This window comes from Achroia grisella, unplaced genomic scaffold (genome assembly GCF_030625045.1).
Source record: "Achroia grisella isolate CSIRO2021 unplaced genomic scaffold, CSIRO_AGI_Agris_v1 utg777, whole genome shotgun sequence".
In the NCBI taxonomy this organism is placed as follows: Eukaryota; Metazoa; Arthropoda; class Insecta; order Lepidoptera; family Pyralidae; genus Achroia; species Achroia grisella.
Window position 1 is genome coordinate 135,184 of NW_026713017.1, and position 25,294 is coordinate 160,477.

The 25,294-nt window shown below is 32.2% G+C and overlaps 1 protein-coding gene across 1 annotated transcript in view; it reads right to left on the reverse strand.

Annotated features, from left to right (window-relative positions):
• Positions 1-25,294, reverse strand: part of LOC131850606 (glutaredoxin domain-containing cysteine-rich protein CG31559-like) — a 99,549-nt gene that overhangs the window by 9,540 nt on the left and 64,715 nt on the right. The window contains exon 4 of the mRNA XM_059200901.1: positions 11,675-11,908. Within this exon, the coding sequence (XP_059056884.1) occupies positions 11,675-11,908 (234 nt within the window). The remainder of the gene's footprint in view (positions 1-11,674; positions 11,909-25,294) is intronic.

The following is a 25,294-nucleotide window of genomic DNA, read 5'->3' on the forward strand; positions in this document are numbered from 1 at the left end:
AGTTCATATGATAGAAATCAAATAACTATATATATATACAAACAATTCAGAAGAAATTGTCTAAATGTCTATTAAAATGACTTGTGTGGTTTGAAACAACTAAACTACGTATATAAAAATATTTGTACATGCTTGTATTTTTTATATAAGTAATTATACCCTTCCAAGTATTAAATATTCCTGCCTTTCTTATTTATGTTGATGATTCAGGAGTCATTTAATAGCCAGTGATAAACTGAAATCTCAATTCGATAAAAGCCCTCAATATTTTTTATGCCATGTTTATGTGTATCCATGCTTAATGCCTGAGATGTTATGTTCCCTTATAAATTCTCTGCCATATATGATCTTTTAAAACGGAACATAGCTTACGGAACTCATGCTAACAATTTTGTACAAAATCTCGCTTATGTATATTAATTTAATTTCCTTTTCCGGAAATGTTTTTAATATGGCTACCTAATGAAGATTTGGCATACTTGATAAGGTACGAAAAATCGGTATTCTAAATGGCATGTTTGCACAACAAAACAAACTAAGTTAAGTATCTATGTACATAGTACATTACACTGTGTAGTAAGACATTCTTTCTCATGGAATCATCTAACTATTGCACGGTAGAAACTACAACTTTATATCGAAGGGTTAGAGTTCAATATGGTATCACAAAAGAATAATTTGCATTTCGCACCTATATTTGCTTAGCGTGTGGACAATTTTGCTAAATTAACTTGACCTTTACAAGTCTAACAGAAATGCTTGATTAGTTGCGCGCAGCGGTTCTTTTTTAGTTTGCCAGCATGTGCCGTACAGTTTCGTAAGGTAACTGTTTGTTAAGAATTTGGTAAACTAAACTTGTTTGTTTAACATGCGCAGTATCAATTAGGCAGTAATGAATGCTGCATGTCTGATTGAAGGCCAAAAAAGTGTTAATCATTGACGAGGTACTTGACATTTTCAGACAACTTTAAGGTGGAGGTTCTTAAGTTCACCGTTTTTGTGTCTAAATAATAATTAACCATGAACAATTAACAAATCGCTATCTAGTCTCACGGTAAGTAGAGCTTATGTTATGTGTACGAGACAACTGATATAAATACTTAGCTATATTTTTGTATTGTATTTGTACTTAGCTATATTTGTACATAGAAAATACCCAGACCGATACAAACAATCATACTCTTGCATACAAATGTTTGCACCGTGCGATGATCCGAACCCGCGACCATCGATAGTAAAACAGTGCGCTTAACCGCTAGGTCACCGAGGCCATCAATCATATATATTTATATCTTAATATATATTAGTTGAGCCTGTGAATTAGTTCCCGTGGCATTCGTAACAACTTTTCTTGTTTGTGAACCGATTTAATTAAAACAAACAGAAAATTGTAAGCGGAACTTTTTAAATTACATTAGTGAGGACTGATAATTTTGAGAAGAGTCATTACGTCTCCAAATAATTGGTTTTCTCATACTACTTTTACATTTCTATATGAACAATCTGTACTACATATACCGATCAGTTATATTTTAATTACAATCTAATTGGTCACGTACTAATTTTATACCGATTGGACATGGTATTTCATAAAGGGTTCCATAAACAAAGGGTTGTTAATTTCATAGTATTTCTTAATTAAGTTTATGCGACTTTTATAGAATCACAACTTCTGATTTATGTAGTCATTGGATTTTGATGATTTCATTTATGTACTGTGATGAAACTTAGATAAAAAATAACAATCTTTTTTATTTTATCAAATTCATATAGTTTCACGAGTGACTTTTCAATAATCGTGAAGTTTTTTTTTAAATTTCGATTTCGAGTCTTTAATCTCCTAGAAAACTTATTCAAACCTACGAAAAGCATTGACTTCAGGTACCTATACAGTTTTCAAACGAACGCGACTGCGGCCATAAATAAAAAGAAATAAATTGGCAATTTTAAATTGCCATACGGCAATACGATGAAAGGGTAATTGCGTTACGGCGTAATTTATTTCGTAAACGCAATACATTCCACATGAATGTGTTAAGATTGCCGTGTATGGCAACTAACTGGGACATGATAAAAATTGTGAGCGCATTGTTTTATTTAGATTTTTTGTAATTAAATAAGAATACATACATACTAATTTTATAACACAAATTAAATGTAGACTGTAAAATGGTATCTACGTCTTTGCTTCAGTTTCATTTATTACAGCCGCCAAGCAACTTAATTTTGGAAGACCTGTTTTGTTACAGTAATAACTCTAGCAATACTATTGTATTAATAATAATAATAATCTCAGGACAATTCACACAACACCATCTAGACACAAGTTAAGCTAGCTAAAGCTTGTGTTATGGGTACTAGACAACTGATACTAATACATAGATATTTTTTTTTTCGTAAATACATACACATTACACATATAAAATACCCAGATCGATACAAACAATCATACTCATGAATACAAATGTTTGTGCCGTGCGAGGAATCGAACCAGCGACCATCGGACGTAAAGTAGTGTGCTAGACCACCGAGGTCGTCAAGGATAACAGCAAAAATAGATTAGTCCTTCAGAATGGCAACCCTTACATGATAACTTGATATGTGTTAAGCTATGTCCGTGTACACGGTCAGCGTTGATGGGTGAATCAATTCATAACCATCCATTTTATAAAAATCCATTCACGCGTTGTCATTCCAGTTATTTATAAGAATTCAGGAATTCAACTTTCTAATATTGAAATTATTTTATATAATGTCTCTGCCAAGGATAATATTATGTAATGTCTCTGCCAAAATATTTAGATGACTATTTTTGCAATTAATAGGGTTATTATTTCTATTAGTCATATTTTTGTGAAACATACTTTTTAATTTAATTATTTTATTTTACGAATGTAGCTTACTAAACAGGGTACACAAACCACTATTGTTAATTCCCACAGTAAATCCGAAGCCCGGTAACGTCCGTGTTTTGTCTAAATTTAAATCGTTTGAATATAACATAAAAGAAACTTCGTTAAAGTCGCTTTCAGTTGCCACATTTAATAAAGTTCATACTTGTTGTGTTAATGTAAATTACCATTGCCCGTTACTATATCATCATACCCTAAACCTGCTTTTCAAATTGTCTAATTATACGACGCTATTTAATTACATTTCATAAACTTTATGAATGATCAAAGTTTAACGTAAAGTCTTTATAAGAGGTTCTGACGGCAGAACTTATTTGCATTTAGCGACATTTCATTAATGTCAAAACTCGTTATGTTAGGTATTATATTGAATGGTTCTGGTGATGAAAATACGATACAGCATGTGCTCTCCAGCATTTGAGTCGAAGCGTCTTGGCCTTAACCGAAAAGTGCAGGTCGACCTCTCTCTGCCAATATATTTCGGACTATGGTGAGTAGGAGGTCGTGGCAGGAGGTAAGCTCCTTCTGCGAGGAAATTATCTCACGGAAGGAGGCGGTGGAAAGAGAGCGTATTTTGTTGTTGCGTTCTTCTAATCAGCTGTAGAAGAGTTTAGTATAGAAACTGAGGCGTACCCAACACCGCTCCCATTATTAGGGCCCGGGTGCTTGCTGATGGAAGCAGTATTTCAGAACAATCCAGGTGGCAGCGCATGTCCACACGCACCTCCTTGAAGGAGTAGGGCAAAGTAATCGCCCAAATGATATGAGGCCTACCTTATAACACCTACAGGATGGGCTAATGCCTCTGAAGTCGCGGTAAAATGTTAACGCGAACCTGTGACTCTAGCAATAGTGCTTGGAGGTACAGCGTGTGGTTTTTAGTGCGGTAAGAGTTGAATGCTTTCAGCAGCTTCCCAGGATTGGTGGATAGTATTTTGAAGATTTTTTATACTTTAAAATAATCTATTACTAGATTACAAATCGTAAATATCGTGAGTTCCAATATGGCGGGAAAATAATACGTTAGGGAGAAGCGTAAACAATTGGTTATGCTATTTCGAATTTTGATTAACTGTATACTATTACCTAAGTCTAGAAATTTAAGATTTGGTATCTAAATACATGGGTTTAATTTACAAAAAATGGATTGTTGAAATTTTTTTTTAATTTATTAATAATGGGTTTGCGCTTGGTCTTTCCTCATCTGATGGTAAATGATGGCAAGACCTAGGATGTAGCGCGCTTTTTCATGGGAACAAAGCTAATTTTGCCAGCAACAGCTAATTTTGAGTACAGTGAATACAAATTGTGTCAAAATTAGTATACAATAACATCTATGTTATTATATACTATATATATATTATAATTAAGGAGAATATAAGAGGAGTCTATGTAGACAGTCGGAGTGAAAATAATGAATACTCTCGCTGATATTGGTTTCTGATAATCGGCTTGTATAGTGACAACTATCGATGCAAGATTCAAGGCTGAAGGTAATAAAGTAGGATTGAATCAACACACGTGGAGCAGGGGGAGGGGGTAACGGGCACGTGCTATCGTGACTATGTCATCGGATAAGGAACTAGTACGGAGTGTTTTGAGTTTTTATTCACTAATACCATAATACTATTTATTCTTATAATAAGATTTTTGTAAAAGGATGCACAAAATACAAGGTAAAAGTACATATGGCGGACTTAACGCCTTACGGCATTTTCTACCAGTCAACCACAGTTTGTGCAGAGAAACTGTAGGCGGTGCAAATAAAATCAATAAGAAAAATAATGCCTATGTCATAAATAATATATATTTACTAAACGTAAGTACATGTAAACATACATATACAAATACATACAATATATATAAAGCTATAGATAAATATGAATAAAATACATACCTAAATATACCATATACACATCATATAATTTATACATACATATAACATACTTAATAGTCTGACAATGAAATAACAGCAGATAGAACATAACAAAGAAAAAAAAAAACAAATTCAGCAACTATAATTAAAGCATATATAAATAAAGGATATATATAAATAATATATAATATATAAATAAAGGATAAAATATATAAAGGATACCTTATATTACAATAACATATATTATACACTAAAGTATTCCAAAGAAACAAAAAAAAAATCCACAAAATATAAAACAAATAATACCGTGTCTGAATATGAAAATGAAAAAAAAAACAACTTTAATCCCATTATTAAGAATAACTGAAAAACTACTTCTCAGATATTAATCAAATTTATTTGGTCAACATCTCAGAAGTAGAGACTATACGAGATGCACCACTATTCGAATAAAAAAAGAATTATCAAAATTTATTTAGGCAGAAAAAAATTCTGAAATACAAATAAAAAAACGAGATAGAATTGAAAATTTTCTACTTTTATCGAAACGAATGAACATATTGAAAATATCACCACTCCGCAACATTAACTATGTATTCTAATTATTTCATAGTCTTAATACTTTTAATATTTATGTATAGATAAAAGTGAAATATATGTAGAGACATATTCGTGTCACACTTTTATTTTCTTAGAAAGAGTTACGACGAAACATTTTTATTGTTACATTTGTAAAATTGTTTCCTAGTACGAGTACGTACTAGGTTATTACGTAGGTGTCGCCAGGGCTGTATTTATCCATTAAGCAAGGGGGCAGTAGTAGTAGGGTAGTATCTTATATATTTTTTTACCTCAGGAAAACCGTTATGACCTATTCGCCATAGGAGACGAATGGTTCTGCTGGATTCCTGTCGGCTAGAAACCTGATGGTATACCTCTTAGCTCATGGCAGACAAGATCGCGGGAACAGGTAATTCTTCAGCTTGCCTGCTCTGAACCTATTAGTGCCTAGGAGACCAAAAATAATAATATGAAAATAGTTATACATTCCTTTAGTTTACATTTTTAGGGTAGCATGCCTTTGTAATATAGAAAGAAAAAGAGCCTATAATACTATAAATCAAATTGTGAACGAGTCATGTGTGCATATATGTATATATTTTTTTTATTTCAAATAATTAGTTTATATTACACGAAGTAAAAAAAAGATTTATAGAATTTTTTTGTAAATCTATGAATTTATTCACGCTATTCTTAGAAACAATGCTGAATTGAGCTTATCGTTAAATTTTGTGTTCGTTTAATTGCGAATTAGTTCACAAATACAAAGTTTTTGATATTTATCATACGAACGCAACTAATTATATATAATAGCACTGTGGCAGAAAAAATGAACTTTAAATTTTATGTAAGTAGGCCCTGACATCCTTAATCCGGCTCTGGGTACAGTAATGCCTCTTGATTCCAACAACAGTAGAACGCTTGTTACCTTCAAACATCAGATTATTTCAATTAGTGCAGATGTATTCTTGAAAAGTGAGTTTTGTTTCAGGAAATTTGGTATCCAATACAGTAAAGTGTATATTCGTTTTTGTCATTTTTAGTTTTGATGTTTTTGAGGTTAGTTTGTTAGACAAGTGTTTTGTACATATTATAAATTGAAGTAGCGCTTAGTTCTTTCCAAAAAATTAACGGACTCAGCGAATATACTATTATTGTATTTCGATTTATTGTATTTTTTTGTCATATTACTTACGTATAATATGATAAATATTTTTTTTATATAATGATTTCATACCTAATTCAATGCATTTTTATATTATATAATTTATTTTATACTAGCTACTCGCCCGGTTTCGCCCAGGTGTACATGTATTATACATATAAACCTTCCTCCAGAATCACTCTATCTATTAGAAAAAACCGCTTCAAAATCCGTTGCGTAGTTATAAAGATTTAAGTATTATAGGGACGGACAGACAGCGACCACGACTTTGTTTTATACTATGTAATGATTCATATGCTGCTGTCAGCATCGTTATTGTTGTGTATGTGATGTAATAAATGTTATTCTATTCTGTTTAAAAATCATTGTATTTCATCTTTTTATTCATGTTGTTTATATTCAATGCGGAATTCAATATTTTGAAGTTTTACAATTTTATAGAAACTGCATAGACCTTAAGCTAAAGATAAACCTTTTTAAGATAAATTGTTAAATGTCTAAAGTACTATTGCTTGCCTTAAATTCGGCAATTGGTTTTAATGCACTTTCAATAGATAGAGTGATTCAAGAAGAAGGTTTATATGTATAATATATATGTGGTACAGAAGATAGACAGAACAAGCCGAGAAATTCAAATATTTAAGTACATAGATTTTATTAATACTTCTGATTAATTAAATTAATTAATACTTTTATAAATTAACGATTCTATTATCTAATAGGCAGAAACGTTTCTTGTAAATGAAGTACGTCTCTAAAACATATTATAGTTTATCTAGGATCGATATCGACTTGCAATAATCGTAACAACTTGTTCGAAATAATGTTACCTATTTGTATGATCACTTCTTGCATACAGCGGTCCATAAGCTAGGCAATTAAGGTGAATACGTTGATCTGACTCGTCAGGATTAACATGACAATAGATATGTCGTTATAAGATTTCTAACAATATTCTAATGGAGAGCCTTATGTCTTAGTGGTTTGCTACCCGACTTTTAGGTTGTTTGATCAAATCTGGATGACACTAAAAAAGTTCAAGTTATATAAATAAATAAACCTGGACAATTAGCACAGCGTTCTCTAGTACCACGATAAGCAGAGCTTGTGTTATGCGTACTAGACATTTCATATAAATACTTAGATTTTTTTTGTAAATACATAATACACATAGAAAACACGTAAACCGATACAAACAATCATATTCATGAATACAAATGTTTGTATCGTGCGAGGAATTGAACTTGCGACCACCGAAAGTAAAGAGATGTACTAAACTGCTAGACCACTGTGGCAGATTAATTTATGGGTATGGAAACTTAGATACAACGGGAGAGGTGGTAGCTTCGTCTCCCGTAATATTGAAATCAAGAAAATGTGTGTATGTCAAGTGTTATATTCATAATAACATCGATTATTGACTATAGCTTTGTCCACCCCATTTGGGATAACAGTCGTGAAGCTATATTAACATAATGGATCTAATTTTTTTTTTAAACTATGTATCTACATTAGTATAGTTTATTTATATCTAAAAGTGTCCTATCATGCACTTTGTAATTTAGGTTCTCATCCCCGGTGGGGACGGTGTCTCTATGAGATCATATGTATACGTACACATAAATAGAAGATTGTCGACTATGAGTAAGATATAGGTCTATGAAATATGCCGCCACTGGAATTATATCTACCTATGCATGGGTGGACTAGGGTTGTCAGTTACCAAAAAATAAATATATCTAATTGTACATTTTTATTAAAAATACTTTTGACAGAATATAGCATTTAATTATTGTATGTATTTAAGATTATTATAGAATGCATAATTAAAATGTTAGAAAATCAATTTTATTTGTGAAAATATTTAGATGGAGTATTTTTGTGGAAATTAGAATTATATTGATTAAAGTAGACATCCATATTACTGTGATATTTGAAAAAGTAATTTAATTTTCTTGCCTTTTTCAATTTATAATAAAGTTTATACTTTAGTTTGTTTATCTCTATAGCCACACATGTATAAAACAACGTTTTGCGTCATAGTCGTGAACGAAAATTACTTATAGGGATTGGTCTGCTCTAAAATAAATCAGTCATGGTTCATCAGTATAGTCAGATTTATTTTAATACAGAAGTAACTATTTATTTTTTATGTCAACTTTACAATTTAGGATTATATTTACACTAAATTCTTAAATATGTAATACTGAACAAATTTATTATACAGAGCAACACATCCTTACTTGTGATCTGATCTGACGAGTCTGCGTTTCAAATGCGTGGTAGAAAAAAATGACTATCAGAAGTGCTTCTAGTATGTTTATTTGAATAAAGATAATTTCTATTTCTCGAACTTTTTCAAAGTAGGTAACGTATGCCTATTCATCTGTCTGTCCAAAAGCTGATTTGAAATATTTATTTACTAGTTATAAGTATTTTTGACAACCTTAAACGTTAATGTAATGAGGGTCGGGTTTTATGACATCGTAACTGAACTCTTTTATATAACGATAATAGTACCGCCAACGAAATGAGCAATTTTCATCAACATTTTGATTTAACTGTTTAATAATACAATGTTAGCACTTGTTAACTAAACCATAATATAGTAACATTTACATAAATAAGCAAATTGAAGTGATATTTTTTTTATATAGTAGTAGTTGTATAATAGTGCCAAGAAGCTTTGTAAGCTCTGTTTCTGTTAGAGGGTGAGATATGGCATTAAAGTTACAAGGTACAGAAGCACGACATTTTAGTCCGAAAAACAATTGAATGTTTTATAGCATAGGAGACAAACGTGCTTGCGGCTCTCCTGATAGTGAGTGATTACCGCCGCCCATGAGCACCCGCAACACTAAGGGAATTGCAAGTGCGATGCCGGCCTTTTAAGAAGTAATAAGCTCTTTTCTTTTAGGTTTAAAAATCGTATCGGTTCGGAAATGCTAATGCTGATTCCACAATGTGGTTGTTTGTATGTGGCAAAAATTTTCTAGAAAATGTTCGGTGGATGACCTCCAAATGGTCAGGATGGTGTTGTAGGTTCTGGTGGATAATATAAGTTGTTCCAGGGGCATCATGATAACATGATATCTATAGTAAATTAATAATTGGAAACTGTTTCCACTTACCGTCCAGTCAATAAAAAAATATTTAAAAATAACGAATCTAATAAGTTTTCCATAAATAAATAATTTAATTAATAATTTGAACTCCTGTAATATTGTAAGAATTTCTACATTCTCTCGTCGATACTAGGGTTTTGATATTGTAACTCATTTTTTATTACATTTTTTCTTTGTACGAATATAATGTACAAAGGGATATCCCCGAGGCATATGTCTATATTTGGTTTTTCAATTTAGAGACCATTCAAATGAAATAATGAAGTTTTTAAGTATCTACTATTTTATGTATAGTTTTCATTTATGTATAATATAAGAATTCATTTAAATTATTTTAGAACATAATTAATAAAACTGACAACGGTTAAAGATAAATTATTATAAATAAAATAGCTAAAATAAACATTGGAAAGATATTACTATTATATTGACACCTGGATTAAATTTTTGGACCACTTGAAAGGTAGTGGTAGTTTTAAAACATATTTAAAAACAAACCTTTTCAATGAAATAGTTAATCGCGTAATAGAAATATAGATAAAAATAATTATATCACAGAGGGGTTATTTTTCTCAGCTTTCTTTAGTTTATGCTTTTATGGACAGATTCTGTGAAACTACAATCTCCTCCAGTTTTTTTAAACCTTTACATACATAATGCGACTTATAGACACATTTCGTCTCGTAATTATATTATTTTATTATATCTAAAGAAGAGGAAATGTTTATAAGTTCAACTTTACTTTTGCCTCATCTGATTTACTAAGTTAAACCATCAAACGTAAAGTTTATGAAAGGTAAATATGTACAGAGAACGCAACATGTACTGTTATATACTGATGGTATTAGGAGTTCAATGTCCTTCTAAACATTACCTATATATTGGTTATATTTAAACAACGTTGCAAGTTACGCGTGTAACATTAAGAGCAGATAAGTTAGAAACTTAGTTATGAATTCATAAATAGGTATCTTGTTTCTGACGATATTCGTAGTAACGGGTTAACGTACTGCACCTAACTTCTAGGCCTGGGAGGTAAGTTGAAATTAGAAGAAAAGTTATATTTGCTTATTGGCCAGAGAGGGCAAGTAAGATTAATTATACCGAGACGCAGTTAAAAACTTAATAGATACTAACAGATAAAATTTTAGACGATCTGACATTGTACAATCCTAGCAACGGAGTACCTGCCATCTTTACTAACAAACAATGACTGTTGTTGCAAACTCTGCACATTTTTACATATTTATTTATCTACACATTTTAAATGTATTTTGTTTATAGAATTGTTATATATTTATTACTAGCTATACCAGCGACTTAGTCCGCGTGGTATTTAACTTTATTTTTCTAAAATAAAAGTAGCCTAAGTTATTCCGTATTACTTCAGCTACCTGCCAAAAAAAGTCCCGTCAAAATCGGTCCAGCCATTTCAGAGATTAGCCGGAATAAACAGACCGACAGACAGACAGACAAAAATTGTAAAAAATGTTATTTTGGTGTATGTACCATATTTATATTCATATGCATGTAGTAAAACGATGATTTCAATATTACAAACAGACACTCCAATTTTATTTATATGTATAGATTGTCACTTTTGCCTTGCTACTGTTTGTACTCGTGTCTTCATTATAAGTAATTACCATTTTCTATCCATTGTTTGATTTATATCGCATACAGTCCATTCATTCTATCGCCCACAAATGTATTGCATAGGATATTTTATATTATCAAAATAAATATTCCTGGTCTAGATGTAGGTCTATGAGTCTAATTCTTTACATGATTTTTACGTAACTGGAATGGCAAAAAAGGAAAACGGCTTGTTTCAATAAGATACGGCAGTGAAATTACAGGGTATAGAGACATGGCGCATTATTCCTCAGCAATGGCAAAGCATAAAGGTAACCACAAGCGTCGACGACGTGATAAACGTGACACTCTTCATTATCACTATATAGACAACGATACCACTTACCACCAGATGGGCAATCAGTTTATTTGTCATTCCAGTTATATTAACAAAACTCACCCCAATATGATATCCATCAACAAAGAGTTGCGGCACCAATATCTGATCGCTCTTCATCCTGTCCATGATCTCATCCTGGTACTCCGTGCTCATGAACACGTCTCTCTCCTCATACTTCACCAGGAGATTGCGGAGAATCTTCTTCACGAGAACGCACCGTTGGTAAGTACTCCTGACAATGCCCATGGTTGTGGTGTAGATAACGACCTTGCCAGCATCTTTCTCTTTGTAGCTCTGTGGAAGAATTGAATAGATTAATCTCATGTAATCAATATAGTAGGCAAACAAGTTGACGGCACACCTGATGGGTAGCGGGTAACCGTCGCTAATATACATGAACAGCACTACGGCCAGACTTGTTATCCTATTATTTCATTGCTTAATCTAATCCTACAACTAAAACAGTTTACAAAGCAAGCTGCTTAACGGTTGAAATAGGCGAGACTGACTAGCCACGCGAAAAACCTTTTATAGTCTTCTGAATTCTTTATAACTTATAGACTTTTTAAGTAAAGACATTATTTTTGTAATTGTTTGGGTATCTACATAGGAGAATTATACTAAATTTACTTTTTAAGTATAGCGCCATCTGTTACCAATATTTGGTACTAGTATGCTGTACTATATGTAAGTACTTTTACTGCAGCAAATCCGCTGTGGGCAAGTAATTATTCATATGTAAGATAGATGGCGCTTATAATATATTTAAACTGTAATATTTATATATATATCAAATATTGCATTACATTTATTTATATGCGTAATTCAATACATATTTTAGACAATTTGTAATAGTTATTTAGTATAAATATAGATTATTTTAACATAACGTAAAAAATGTACCAGTTGAAAACCTCGCTAGGTCTGCTCAACTGAAGTAACTAGCCGAACGGATGGTATGGATAGTTGTAAAAAATTATAAGTTTCAGAAAAAGCCCAAAAGTCTTTGAGTTCTTCTTCAATGAAATATTAAGCCAGCTAGCATCAAGTATAAAAAAAGCAAATAGCAAGCTGTCAATTTAGATGACCTGTTAATTTTTCCATTATTTCACAAAATTATGAACAACTACCACAATAAAAATATATATTGATTACAACTAATAATAACTAAACATATCATATACTTGAACATGTTATTGATGCTTATATGTTATTTATATTTAGAGCTGTATGTTTATACGCCTGCAACTTTTGCGGTTAAAAAAACAATTTCATACACATGAGATGTGATATTTAGTAATGTTTGCATGTGCCCATTCGCAGGTTATATTACTAAAGATGCATCTTACAGGTGTCAACTGGCAATTCCATTCACATGTTTTATGTAGTCGCCGCAATTACGTAACTTCCTTTTAGACAGTAGGTACTTACTGACTGCTAAGTTCAAAAGCGTGTAGGTGTAGTATTGAAGAAATGGCTTAGGTCAGTACTTCCTTAACTAATTTTTTTTTTATTACTGTTAAGAATTTATGGGTAGTTCTAGGTACTTATAGGGTTCTCTAACACTCTTCTTTACATGGTATAAAATAGTCGCCGCCGCTGTCTGTTCGTTTTACCTGTTAAATTACGCAACGGATTTTTTAGATATGAATGCAGTTTTAGGCAATAGACGATAGATCTATGCAGGTCGCAGAGCTACCCTCAATAAAAAATAGATACCGAAAGGTTTGAATTTGTTTGAAATAAAAAAAAAATGGTAAATATATTAATTTTGGATGAATGGACAACACTGTTTTTATAATGACAATTTTAATTATATATATTACTATTATGATAGTGTATGATATATGCTTGCTTTGTAAGATGTATGAATATTTTTTTATCTTTTCAGTCCTTATACACTGGGCGGATCTTAGTGAAAGATAGATCACTTGAATAAAAGATTGGACATGTCTCTCAAAAAATGCAGACGAATTCACTGGTTACAAATAGTGAGCATATTATATATGCAGATATATAAGCACGATCAGTATATTAAATAATATAAGTAGTAGGTTTATTAAATAATCATAGACAACGATTTATTTGGATTTATAAATCATGAGAAGCAAACGTATCAATTTAATTAAGTTATCAATTACGTAATTAAATTCTTATTCGACATTTTATATAACAGGTGTTTTACGAAAGTACGTGATTAATCGAGCGATGTGAATACTTTTGTCGGCAAAATTATACTGTGCTAAATAAATATTACGTATGAATATCAAGTTATTTAAAAAAATAGTAATAGATACATATTAGACCTAAGACCTTCCCCGTCCTATCGATATCATTTCTTTTAACTGTGTACCATCCATAAATAGTCAAAATAGTAACAAAATTTATAATTAACAATAATCTGGAATTGTAACTCCCAACCGACTTTCTTCCTCAAATTAATATTAAGTGTCTACACATGTATGTATTGTGCTACCAACTAGTATTCTCTACCTAATAATGAAAATTACAGTAGTTTGGCTTAATTATAATATAAACCCGAACGAAATTGTCAATCACTGAAATGGGTGTATTTCTCAAACCATGACGTTGGCAAAAACCACCGATCAAAATGGGTGGCAGCCATTTAAAATAAAGAAGGAGAACCATATCAGAGGTAGATTAAAAAGTTGTCTGCGTGGGCATTTCAGTATCACCTATATCAACAGCCAAGCATCTTGATTTGTAAGATCTTTGCTTCGTGTCTGTGGGGTACGAGTAGCCAGTGAAATTGGAGGATAAAGAGAATGACAAGTTAGTTCCCTGGAATGACAATGCACGAGTGTCAGGCATGTCACATGATAACGTAAGAACCGTAGTGCTGTCCATGCATATTGGCGATGGTTAGCGCATACCATCAAGTAGTACAAATGAAGGTCGAGTATCGAGGTAGACTATCCTCTGCTAAGTCGTCTGCGTGTGCTCACATATTTCATCCGCTAAGCAGTTTGCTTTATAAACTGTTCCTGTATTAAAGAAATGATTGACATAACAGGGGACAGAGGTTCGATGCCTTAATCACAAATAAAGGGTACAACGGGTGTATTTTGATGATGTGATGTTGTTGTCACATAGTTGTCACTTATCACCAGATTGGCCACCAACCTTTGGTACCAATATTTGGTTAGTTTGGTTTCTAAACAGGTTACATAAAAGAACTTATCATTTGTCACCATCTATATCCGCAAACGTTATGCCCAGCGACCATCGAAAGATGAGATGTGAGTGGTGTAATATTACAAGAATTATACATAGCAACCACTTGTCAATAACAAATCAATTGAATACATTACGTTATGTTTGCATATTACGCAACCTAGACGAATCGGTCACATTAAATGTACAGTCACACAGAAAAAGAAATCTGCATTAAAAAATATTGAAACTCTTATGAGTGTAACTTTTTTATTGTTTTATAATTTAATTAAGTTGACAATGATGCGATTAGGTCAACTTTGTTATATGTTTTTGTATGAACAAAATCTTTGCATTTATTATCATTACATAGTATAAAACAAAGTCGCTGTCGCTGTCCCTATGTATGCTTAAATGTTTAAAACTACGCAACGGATTTTGAAGCGGTTTTTTTTAATAGATAGAGTGATTCAAGAGGAAGGTTTATATATATAATACATGTAAACCCGTGCGAAGCCGGGGCGAGTAGCTAGTAATATATATATATATAGATCGAATAAAATATTATTCAGAAATGAAAAAAGCATGTAACGTACAGACGGACCAGTTTAATACTTTACAGTTTTTTCTATCCATTTCTTAATGGAGGTCATATTAAATGTTAGGTACTGTCTTTGTACCTTTTACCTGTAATACCTTTTTCCTTGTACGTACATATTATTATGTCTATAAATATAAAGACCATAGAAGATCACGCTACGAAAAAGATCTAAGCAGGAATGAAAAATGTTAGAAAAACGGGCTAAATGTGACGCAGGACGCAAATGGTTGTGAGGGTCTCTTACCCACATAAGCAACACGTCTCTCTCTCTTTCCTTTACTTGGACTATCAACTGAATTGCCATTCTACTCGAAGACCTAATAAAAAAGTATTTTATACTAAGATACCATGATGCAATATTATAATAATAACAGCGCAATCGGACAAAGATCAAATGTTAAAGAAATCAATCAATGAAACGTCGATGATTGAAATATAAAGTTACATACAATTGTTGGAAATTAATGTACCAATTGGCATGACAATCAATATATCAATTCCACTATGATTTATTAGCATAATTAATGTATTCATACTCGGTGGTCTAGCGGTTTAGCTCGCTGCCTAACGTCAAATGGTCGCGGGTTCTACTAGCACAATACAGACAATTACAGTCATTTGTGAGTATGATTATTCGTATTTGTGTCGATGATTTTTTTGTATATTATGTATGTTATGTACTAGCTGTGCCCGTAGTTTCACCTGCGTGAAATTGATAGCCTATATGTTATTCTGATATGTAAGCTATATTACTGTAAAGTTCCATCCAAATTCGTTCAGCAGTTTTTGCGTGAAAGAGTAACAAATATCCATCCATACTCACAAACTTTCGCGTTTATAATATTAATAATAAGATTTACAAAAGAAAAAATCCACTTAAGTAGATATGTCTATCAGTTGTCTAATTACACATAGTACAAGCTTTACTTTGTTTGGGACTAGATGGCGTTGTGTGAATTGTTCTGGATTATAATTTTGGTGTTAATTGTATTGAATAAATTATTGTAATTAGAATATTTATAGTAGTACAAAACTAGTATAAAATTGAAATGACAGACTAGAGGCTCACAGTACTTGGTTCTCTGAGATGGCAACGAGAAGAGAGTGGTATAGTGGGTGTCATATGGTAACGGTAACCATCAGGTCTAGACAAGCTATATCAGGTTGTCAAGCCCAGCTTGTTTGCCAGCTTAAACTAAATATATGGCTTAATAGATCAATGCTCACACGATGTCTCTAATTAATTCTTGAAAATATACAATATAGCTATGCCTGCGACTTCATTCGCGTGGTTATCAAAAACACTATCGCGATTATTTTTTAATTTTCCCCGTTTTTGCAACATTTTTCGCTGATGCTTCGCTTCTATTGGTCATAGCGTATTGTTATATAGCTTAAAGCCTTACTAGACAAATGGACTATCCAACACAAATATTTTTCAATTCGAACAAGTAGTTCCTGAGATTAGCGCGTTCAAACAAACAAATTCTTCAGCTTTATAATATTAGTGTAGATTTAATATTTACTGAATACTTTAAAACTGTTCTGTGAGAGAATCAAAACAGACAACTGTGGTGGTCTAGCGGTTAGCACACTGACTTACTTTCCGATGGTCGCGGTTTCAATACTACAAGCACTTCATGTCATCAGCATTTTGTTTAATAATGAAATTATTTTTTATATCTTTATTTCAATATATTTAACAATTATTTGTAACGATCTAGATGTTATAAATATTGATGGTTTTATATTTAAGGATATGCCTACGTAAAAATGAGCTTTTTATATATAAATTAGAATTAATTGTTATTAATTCTAAGTAACATACTTATATAAAAAATATAGAACAGTTCAGCTAGTCCCAAGCTAAGAAGATATTGTGTTATGGGCACTAGACAACTGATACAAATACTTAATACATGTTATTTAGTAAATGCATATATAATATACCCAGACCTATACAATAATCATATAGGTATATGAATACAAATGTATACTAAATAACTGAAACTATATGAAATTATAATCAACGTTCAACGGCCATTACGCAAAAGAACAGTAGTTTCTGCGGTGCGTTGTAAGTTCATAACCCAATTATGAATGATAATTCGTAACTCTAGTATTACAGTAAAACGATTAAGACCATACGGTAAAGCGGTTATGATTTGGCGTTCTTTGAAATTATTGCAGAAAAAGTATCGTTTATAATAACTGTAAATAATACCCCTGCTTTTCCCGTGCGATCGTATTTCTTATACCCGTGGGAATTTTGATAATTCCCTTCTGTGTTCTCTGATGTATAATTGAAAGGAAAAAACTTAGGTACGTAATTTTAACGCTATACTTTAAGATTTGCTGTTTTAGACTTTTATATCTTAGCCAGTACTCTATATACATAGTAATATTGTAATATAAATATAAATGTGTATCTGAAGGATTTTTTAAAAGAGCAACACACAAGTTTCTAGCTCGTTCTTCTTGTGATGAGACAGCTTTCCGACCGAGTGGTAGATAAAAAACAAATTGTTAGGACTATTCAAAAGTGCTTAAATTAAGTTTATTTGAATAAATGATTTTTTAATCAATTCTATTCTATTCTGACTCTTTGATAGTTACTTTTTTATGACTGAATGCATCTTATTGAAATTTGAGGTAAGTTTTTACGATAGACATTTAGGCATTTAGGCATCAAATCAAATCAATATATCTTTATTCATGTAACAATTACAGACTTATAATATGTCAAGTCTACCGTCAATTCGTCGTATTCTTTTCAAACAAGGTTGTACATGTTTACAATAAAAACAGTAAATTTGCGGGTTATACTTAATTATCCTTAATTGCTACATAATACGAGATAGATAGTAATAGTCGCAGAACTAAATATTACTAATCAAATGCAGGCATCTCAGCATTACGAAGTAGAAAGGCGGACAATCTACGTAACGGGAAGGCAGAATTGTGTCAACTAGATACCGTACAAATCCGTAAGTATATATGTTTATTTGCAGTGATTCTTCTTTGATTATAACTAGCTGGCCCGCGCTGCTCCGCCTGCGTCATATTTTCCCCGATTCTGCAAAATATTTCATTGGAGCATCGCTCCTATTGGTTGGAACGTTATGTTATATACCTTATATATATGACCTTCTTTAATAAATAGGATATCCAAGAATAATTTTCCCAATCGGACCAGTAGTTTCAGAAATCGCCCCGAGCATATAAACTCAAAAGTTCACCTCTAAAATATTCTAGTACAGATAAACTAGTTGTGCACGCGACTTTTTTTTATTGCTAGAACTTTTGTGTACATTTATATACGTTATCCATTGATGTTATTCAGACGACAGTAATGAATCTCTTTCTCGCACTCTATTATTTTATTAAATTAAATTAACAAAATGGTTGGTAGCATAATAAAAAATATTATTATTTTATGGGTATTTTTAGTATATTATATTTTTGATCTATATTTAATAACGTAATTTGTAAAAATGTACCTCCTAATAATACCTCCAGATGTTAAACGCATAAATAGATAAAAATACAAATCTACAGACTGATATGTAATTTTCGCATTGTGAAGATTTCATTATATGCAAACATACAGAAAGATGATGTTAACTAATTATGTTTATACACACTTTAGACCAGTGTTTCCCAATGTAGGGCCCACGCCCTTCGAAAATTGGAATCTTTAATTATGTGGAAAGAGAATTACAATTTTTTTAATAATACTTTGAAAATTTACTTACTGTTTCATTAACAATTTCCTAGTGAAACATATTATTTAAATTTCTTAAGTAAACAATTTTCTTATATTATAAATTATGTATGATACTTGGGGAGGAAGAAGGGGGGAGTCTAGGGTCGGGAATGGCACATTAAAGGTTGGGAAACACTGCTTTAGACAATCTGAAACATCATTTCGCGGTTATATGAAAATCGAAATCATTTCATTTTCACTTCTATCAAATATTGTATATACTTCGCTTTCTTTCACTTGGTCTTATATAAAAAGAACCTTATTAATACATATTTACATATAATGTCAATTAAAAGACATACCAAAAGTAAAACTGTTTAACGCCACCTTGACCGACTTGCTAATAAATACGAATTTGCTTTTATTGACTTTTTGCATGACATAAAACGTGTCGACATATATTAGGAGTGAGTACACCGACCTACATTGACATAACTTGAACAAATTCTCTTTTTTTTATACAACTATGATTGCAATTAACCATACGGCCTATCTGATGGTAATCGATTGTGTCATGTGATTGGTCACATGTAGTATATAAGCATTATTTGTATAAAAAGTACAAAATTTTTATTTAACATTTCCAAAAACATAGTTTATTGGTAACAATGATTGAGTTTAACGAGTCAAAATCAAATCAAAATCAAAACATCTCTATTCGTGTGATATTTATCCATCCATATTATGTTAGTAAACAAGTTATAAACTATGTTAATAAAAGACGTGTAAATTGATTGTATCAGAAGGACGTAATTTTTTTAATATATGATAACTTTATGGTGCACCCGCTTGTGCTAACGGTTTACGCTGGCGGGGCACCAGTGGGGGATGATAGGATGAGCATAAAGTCACATCAGTTAACCCATCGTGGTAAATTCAACAGGAATTTATCACTATGGTCTCCAGAGGGAACCGCGTGGAGGAGGTCAAGCTGACATGGTACGATGGTTTACAGTCAACATTACTTACAATTTTCTTCCCCCCCCCGAGGATGTAGCTTCTTTTTTTATATAATAAATATATACATAGTGACGGGCAGTAACTAATACTAATTTTATGCAATCGCTAGTATTGCTACTGGATTATTACGAACCCGGAACTTGAAATAGGTAATACCTATATATGCTTGGTTGCCCGCTAAATACATTGCCAAGTTCAGACCATGATGTAATCTGTGGTTCGCAGGTAGGCATACAATACATGATAGCGGTAATATTGCGTCACATGTATGAATACAGGGAAACTTTGTACAGTCGGCTGCATAAATATATTAACTGGCACTATCAATTAATTCTCCCAATATACAATAATAATAATATTTCAGGACAATTCAGACAACGCCATCTAGTCCCAAACTAGACAGTCGTGTTATAGGTACTAGATAACTGATATAAATACATAGTTACATTTTGTAAATACATCGTCCGGTGAAGCTGTAAAGGTCAGCTCCTAAAGCATTAGAGTAGTTAGAAAAAAAAATGTAAATACATACATTAGACAAATACAGACGTAAGATACTTCTGCAGAGAATGTTGGGGTTTTAATTATTAAGTGTTTTTTTTTTCATTTGAGTTGAATTGGTTAAGAATATAATTTACCTTTACATTAACTGGTGTGGATTTATATAAGTGAAATATATAATATAATATTAAGTCAGAACAAATGTGAGGTAGGGTCCGCCGCGTCTTCTGGGTTGGGTTCTCATGTCAAGTACTGTTCTTGTCATGTGGTCTGATTGTACGTCTCGTCACCGCGATAGCTCAAGCTCAAGAAGCTCAGTACAGAATATTCTCGCATTACTTTCGCTCTATTAAATCCGGTATCATCTGGTTTGGAACCGGTTCCAAAATACCTGTGTCTGTGCGAGGCAATCAAATTATGGTAATGATAGGAAACTGGATATAACGACGGCTATGTAGGTGTGATAGGCTTGCAAAATATTTTCAACTGTCTTTCTCTCAACGTGTAAACAGTGCTTATAAAGTTTCTAGTAATATTTGAAAGCATAATTGTGTACTTATTCTCGGAATGGCAACGCTTAAAGGGTTTTTATGGTTGATTATGAAGTGGTGCATCGGGCAGCTCTAACGGCATATACTGGCTCGGCACCAGAAGAGGATCAGGAAGGCCGAACAGATAATAGAATTTACATCGATATCCAAGGGCAAGTCATTGAAATGTACATGGTAATTGCAAACAATAGAATTCCGCAGCTACGTGGAGCGACGGAGTGGAAGAGAAGGGCTGAAGATCGTGCCCAGTGGCGTGCCTTGGGAGAGGCCTATGTCCAGCCGTGGACTGCAGTGGACTGATGATGATGATGATGATGATGAGAATTGACTCTTTTATTAATTTTTTTATCCCTAGGATCATTCTTTTTATTACTTTTTAAATTATATTAAGACGACTAGGCAAGAAAATTCAGACCCTCCTTAGAAATGATGGCCCTGTGGTCTGGATGTAGCACGATAAACAAAAGGAGTTTTATGTAACAAACATTTATATTAATCAATTCTTATTTTTACCTACCCTACTTCAACTATATTATATAAACATATCATTCCAGGTATTTAAAAAGTATTGTAACAGTAAATACAGTTCAGTTTTGAGTAATTAACCTGAGTATACCATAACAACATGTATGCCGACCTTCATTACCAAAGTACAGTCCTAAATACCACACAAATAGCATTCCACGCTTTATTTATACCTAACCCCACTTTCCAACGAACCAGTACTTACTGTTATCGTAATGAATGGTTCCATCATAGGACCACGGAACTCTAAACTGGTCCGACTCGCAAGGTCGCCTAGCAGGATCGTGACCAGCATAGCTGCATTATACATAACTGGTTTGAGCTGGTACACCACTGGATCATGCTATACTATAAGCGATACCATAAGATAACAAAAAGATAATAAGGGCACAGTGGTTAGCGATTTAGCACCTCGACTTACTTGGTCGCGATTCCTCGTACGGTATAAACATTTTGTATTCATGAGTCTGATTGTTTGTATCGGTCTGGATGTATTCTATGTACATTATGTATGTATTTAAAAAAAAATGGATCTATGTATTTATATCAGTTGTCTAGTACCCATAAGCTCTGCTTAGCTTGGGGCTGGATGGTGCTGTGTGAATTGGCCTGAGAAAAAAAATATATTGTGGTACAAAAAAATATATCGTATCGTTCGTATATTTGTATTCTTATGTATATACGTGTGTTTGTCGTATTACTCTTCCTAATCATGTGTTTTAATTTGTATAAAATTTTGTATGTATATTTGGATGGGTTCCTGGATGGTTTGAAAACAAAATTATGGGAATGAAAAGCAGTGGTGACATACTGTATTCTTACTTCCTTACTACAAGACCAACAAAATAACGAACCGCACAGCTGCACTATACATAACCGGTTCGAACTAGTACACCACTGGGCAATGCTATACGATAGCGATATAAATGCTAACAAAAACATAAGGGGCCAACTAGCTTTAAATTGGAATCTGAATCAATAAACGTGTTTACTGGACACGTGTCTTTTTCCATAAGAGGATATTAATCTTCTCTGGTCTAGATACGCTTAATATAGGCTTTTATTTCGAATTATACTTAGATTCCTTAGTAAGGTTTTAAGAGCTAATTAGTGGATTGTTTAATTTCCTGGGGACGAAAATGAATAATTACATTATTCTTGTACTTTTACGAAGTTGTCTTCTAAGTTTGTTTGTTTTGTAAAATAGATAAACGGTACGGTTATGTATATACCTTAATAAAAAATCGCAGTTGTTTTATTATTCCTTAATATACAAGTGAAAATAACTTTGAACTGAGAACCTACTTTGTGTTGTATGTTGGAATATATATATTGTATTGTATTGTATTCTATTCTATTTATATATTTGGTATTGTTTTTTTGTGAGCTAGGTATGGACAGGATCTCATATCAGAGATGAACTCACACCTGACCTTTATTAAAATTCATGGGATAAGTTAATTACAGATGTATAGTATGTCAATCGTCCACAGACGAGCTAATGAAATTAAAGAAACAATAGCAACGTCCTTCCCACGCTTTCAAGTTGACGTTTAGTAAGAATCAACCGCGCTCCAGGGTTGTCAACCACTTAATTATTAAAATTTAACTTCATACGAAAAAATGAAAAATCTGATAACATATTGTATTTCCGCTTAATTTTACTCTCTAACATAATAGTATTTTTACCGATTATAATAAACAAGCTGTGCCCGCGGCTTTGTCCGCGTGTTAGAGTGAACTTGATATATTTAGCAACTTAAAACTAAGTTTCAAGCTACTACCTTTAAAAATGGCGATACATTCATACAAGCTTTCATCTCCCCTTTCAACCTTTAACAACCTTTTTTTCGCAATAAAATGTAGCCTACGTCCTTTCTCAGGATCCTCATTCAAGTTTGTTTGTTCACGAGATTTTATCCTTACTAATATTATAAATGCGAAAGTAACAATATAGTACACAAATAGTCTTGCTATTTGTGTATAAAATTTCATTTTAAATCGATTCAGTAGTGTTGGCGTGACAGCAAGACAGACATACAGACAGAGTTACTTTCGCATTTATAATATTAATAAGGATAAAATCTCGAGAACAAACAAACTTGAATGAGGGTGAAAATATCCTAGTACCGAATACCAAAATTCGTATTCAAAATTCAAAATATCTTTTTTCATGTAGGTCTATTACAGACTCTTATGATATGTCAAATCTACCGTCAGTTCTGAATGATTTCGAGATAAGACTAACTGACAAGAAACTCAGCTTTTATTCTTTTCAAATAAATGTTATACATGTTTATAATAATACAGATTCATTTTTAAATTCAAATTTGGGAGAATAGAGTGACCACAGTATTCGAGGATCCTTCGATTGCCATCCTTGCTGTGCTTGCGCACGCGTGATGTTAATGCATAAACGCCATGCGAAATAGACACCACTGTGTGAAATACGATAAACAGTGTATTGTCTCTATATAGTATGTGTAAATTACTATAATTACTAAGTTATCCAGCCTTTTGTTGTGACTGAGTACTAAAGAGATGTCTTACTAAGATTAAATCTACAATCTTACCAGATTTTATATTCAGTTTGTTAACTATGAATATTATTTAACCTAAATATAAAGTTTTTTTAGTGAAGTGTAATTTTTAATATCAATATTATTTACTGTTTTAAGTTTGAATCAATATTATTTCCAATTATTCTGTAGGTAGAGTCCAATGACAACGGCCCTGGTGGTCTAGCGGTATAGCACACCGTTTTAATTCCGATAGTCGCGGGTTCGGTTCCTCGCACGGCACAAACATTTGTATTCATGAGTATTATTATTTGTATTGGTCAGGGTGTTTTCTATGTATAATATATATGTATTTCCCTAAAAATATATATCTTTATCTGTATCAGGTATCTAGAACCCATAACACAAGCTAGCCTAACTTGGGTCTAGATGGCGCTGTGTGAATTATTATTATAATGCTTTTACTATTTGTTACCTATATAATAATATAATATGACCTAACTTTGTCTCTTTAGAACTAAATCTATAACTAATATTAGTTAACAATTTTTCTCGTCAGCAAATACTTGATTTGGTTCATCAAGTATTTGCGAACGAGAAAAATAAAAGTAACTTCACCGTATTTTTAACGTCATTGGAAATGCAAGTAAGATGACGGCACAATGATGGTAAATGGTGGTAAAGTCTCCTACACACATAAATAGTAATATAGATATCACGTCATCACATAATACCTGTAGTACCTCACAGAAGTTTTCAATTTATTGAAAGGTAATTCCTATATTCTGAATACATTAATGTAGTCAGAAATACACCCGTAAGTTCCGATTATGTATGTATTATTTATTCATTTGTTTTTATGCGTTTAATAATTAAAATTATACCATTTACAGTGATTTATCATCACCTCTGTACTAACAACAGGTTGGCTGATCGATTACTACATAAATAAATCGATTCTTAATAAAACAATAAAACACTAATTGTCCACATTCCAAATCTAACCTTGATATTTAACTAGTCGACAATATAAATAATTTATCATTTGCCATTTTGTTTGACAAATTTACATATATTTTCGCA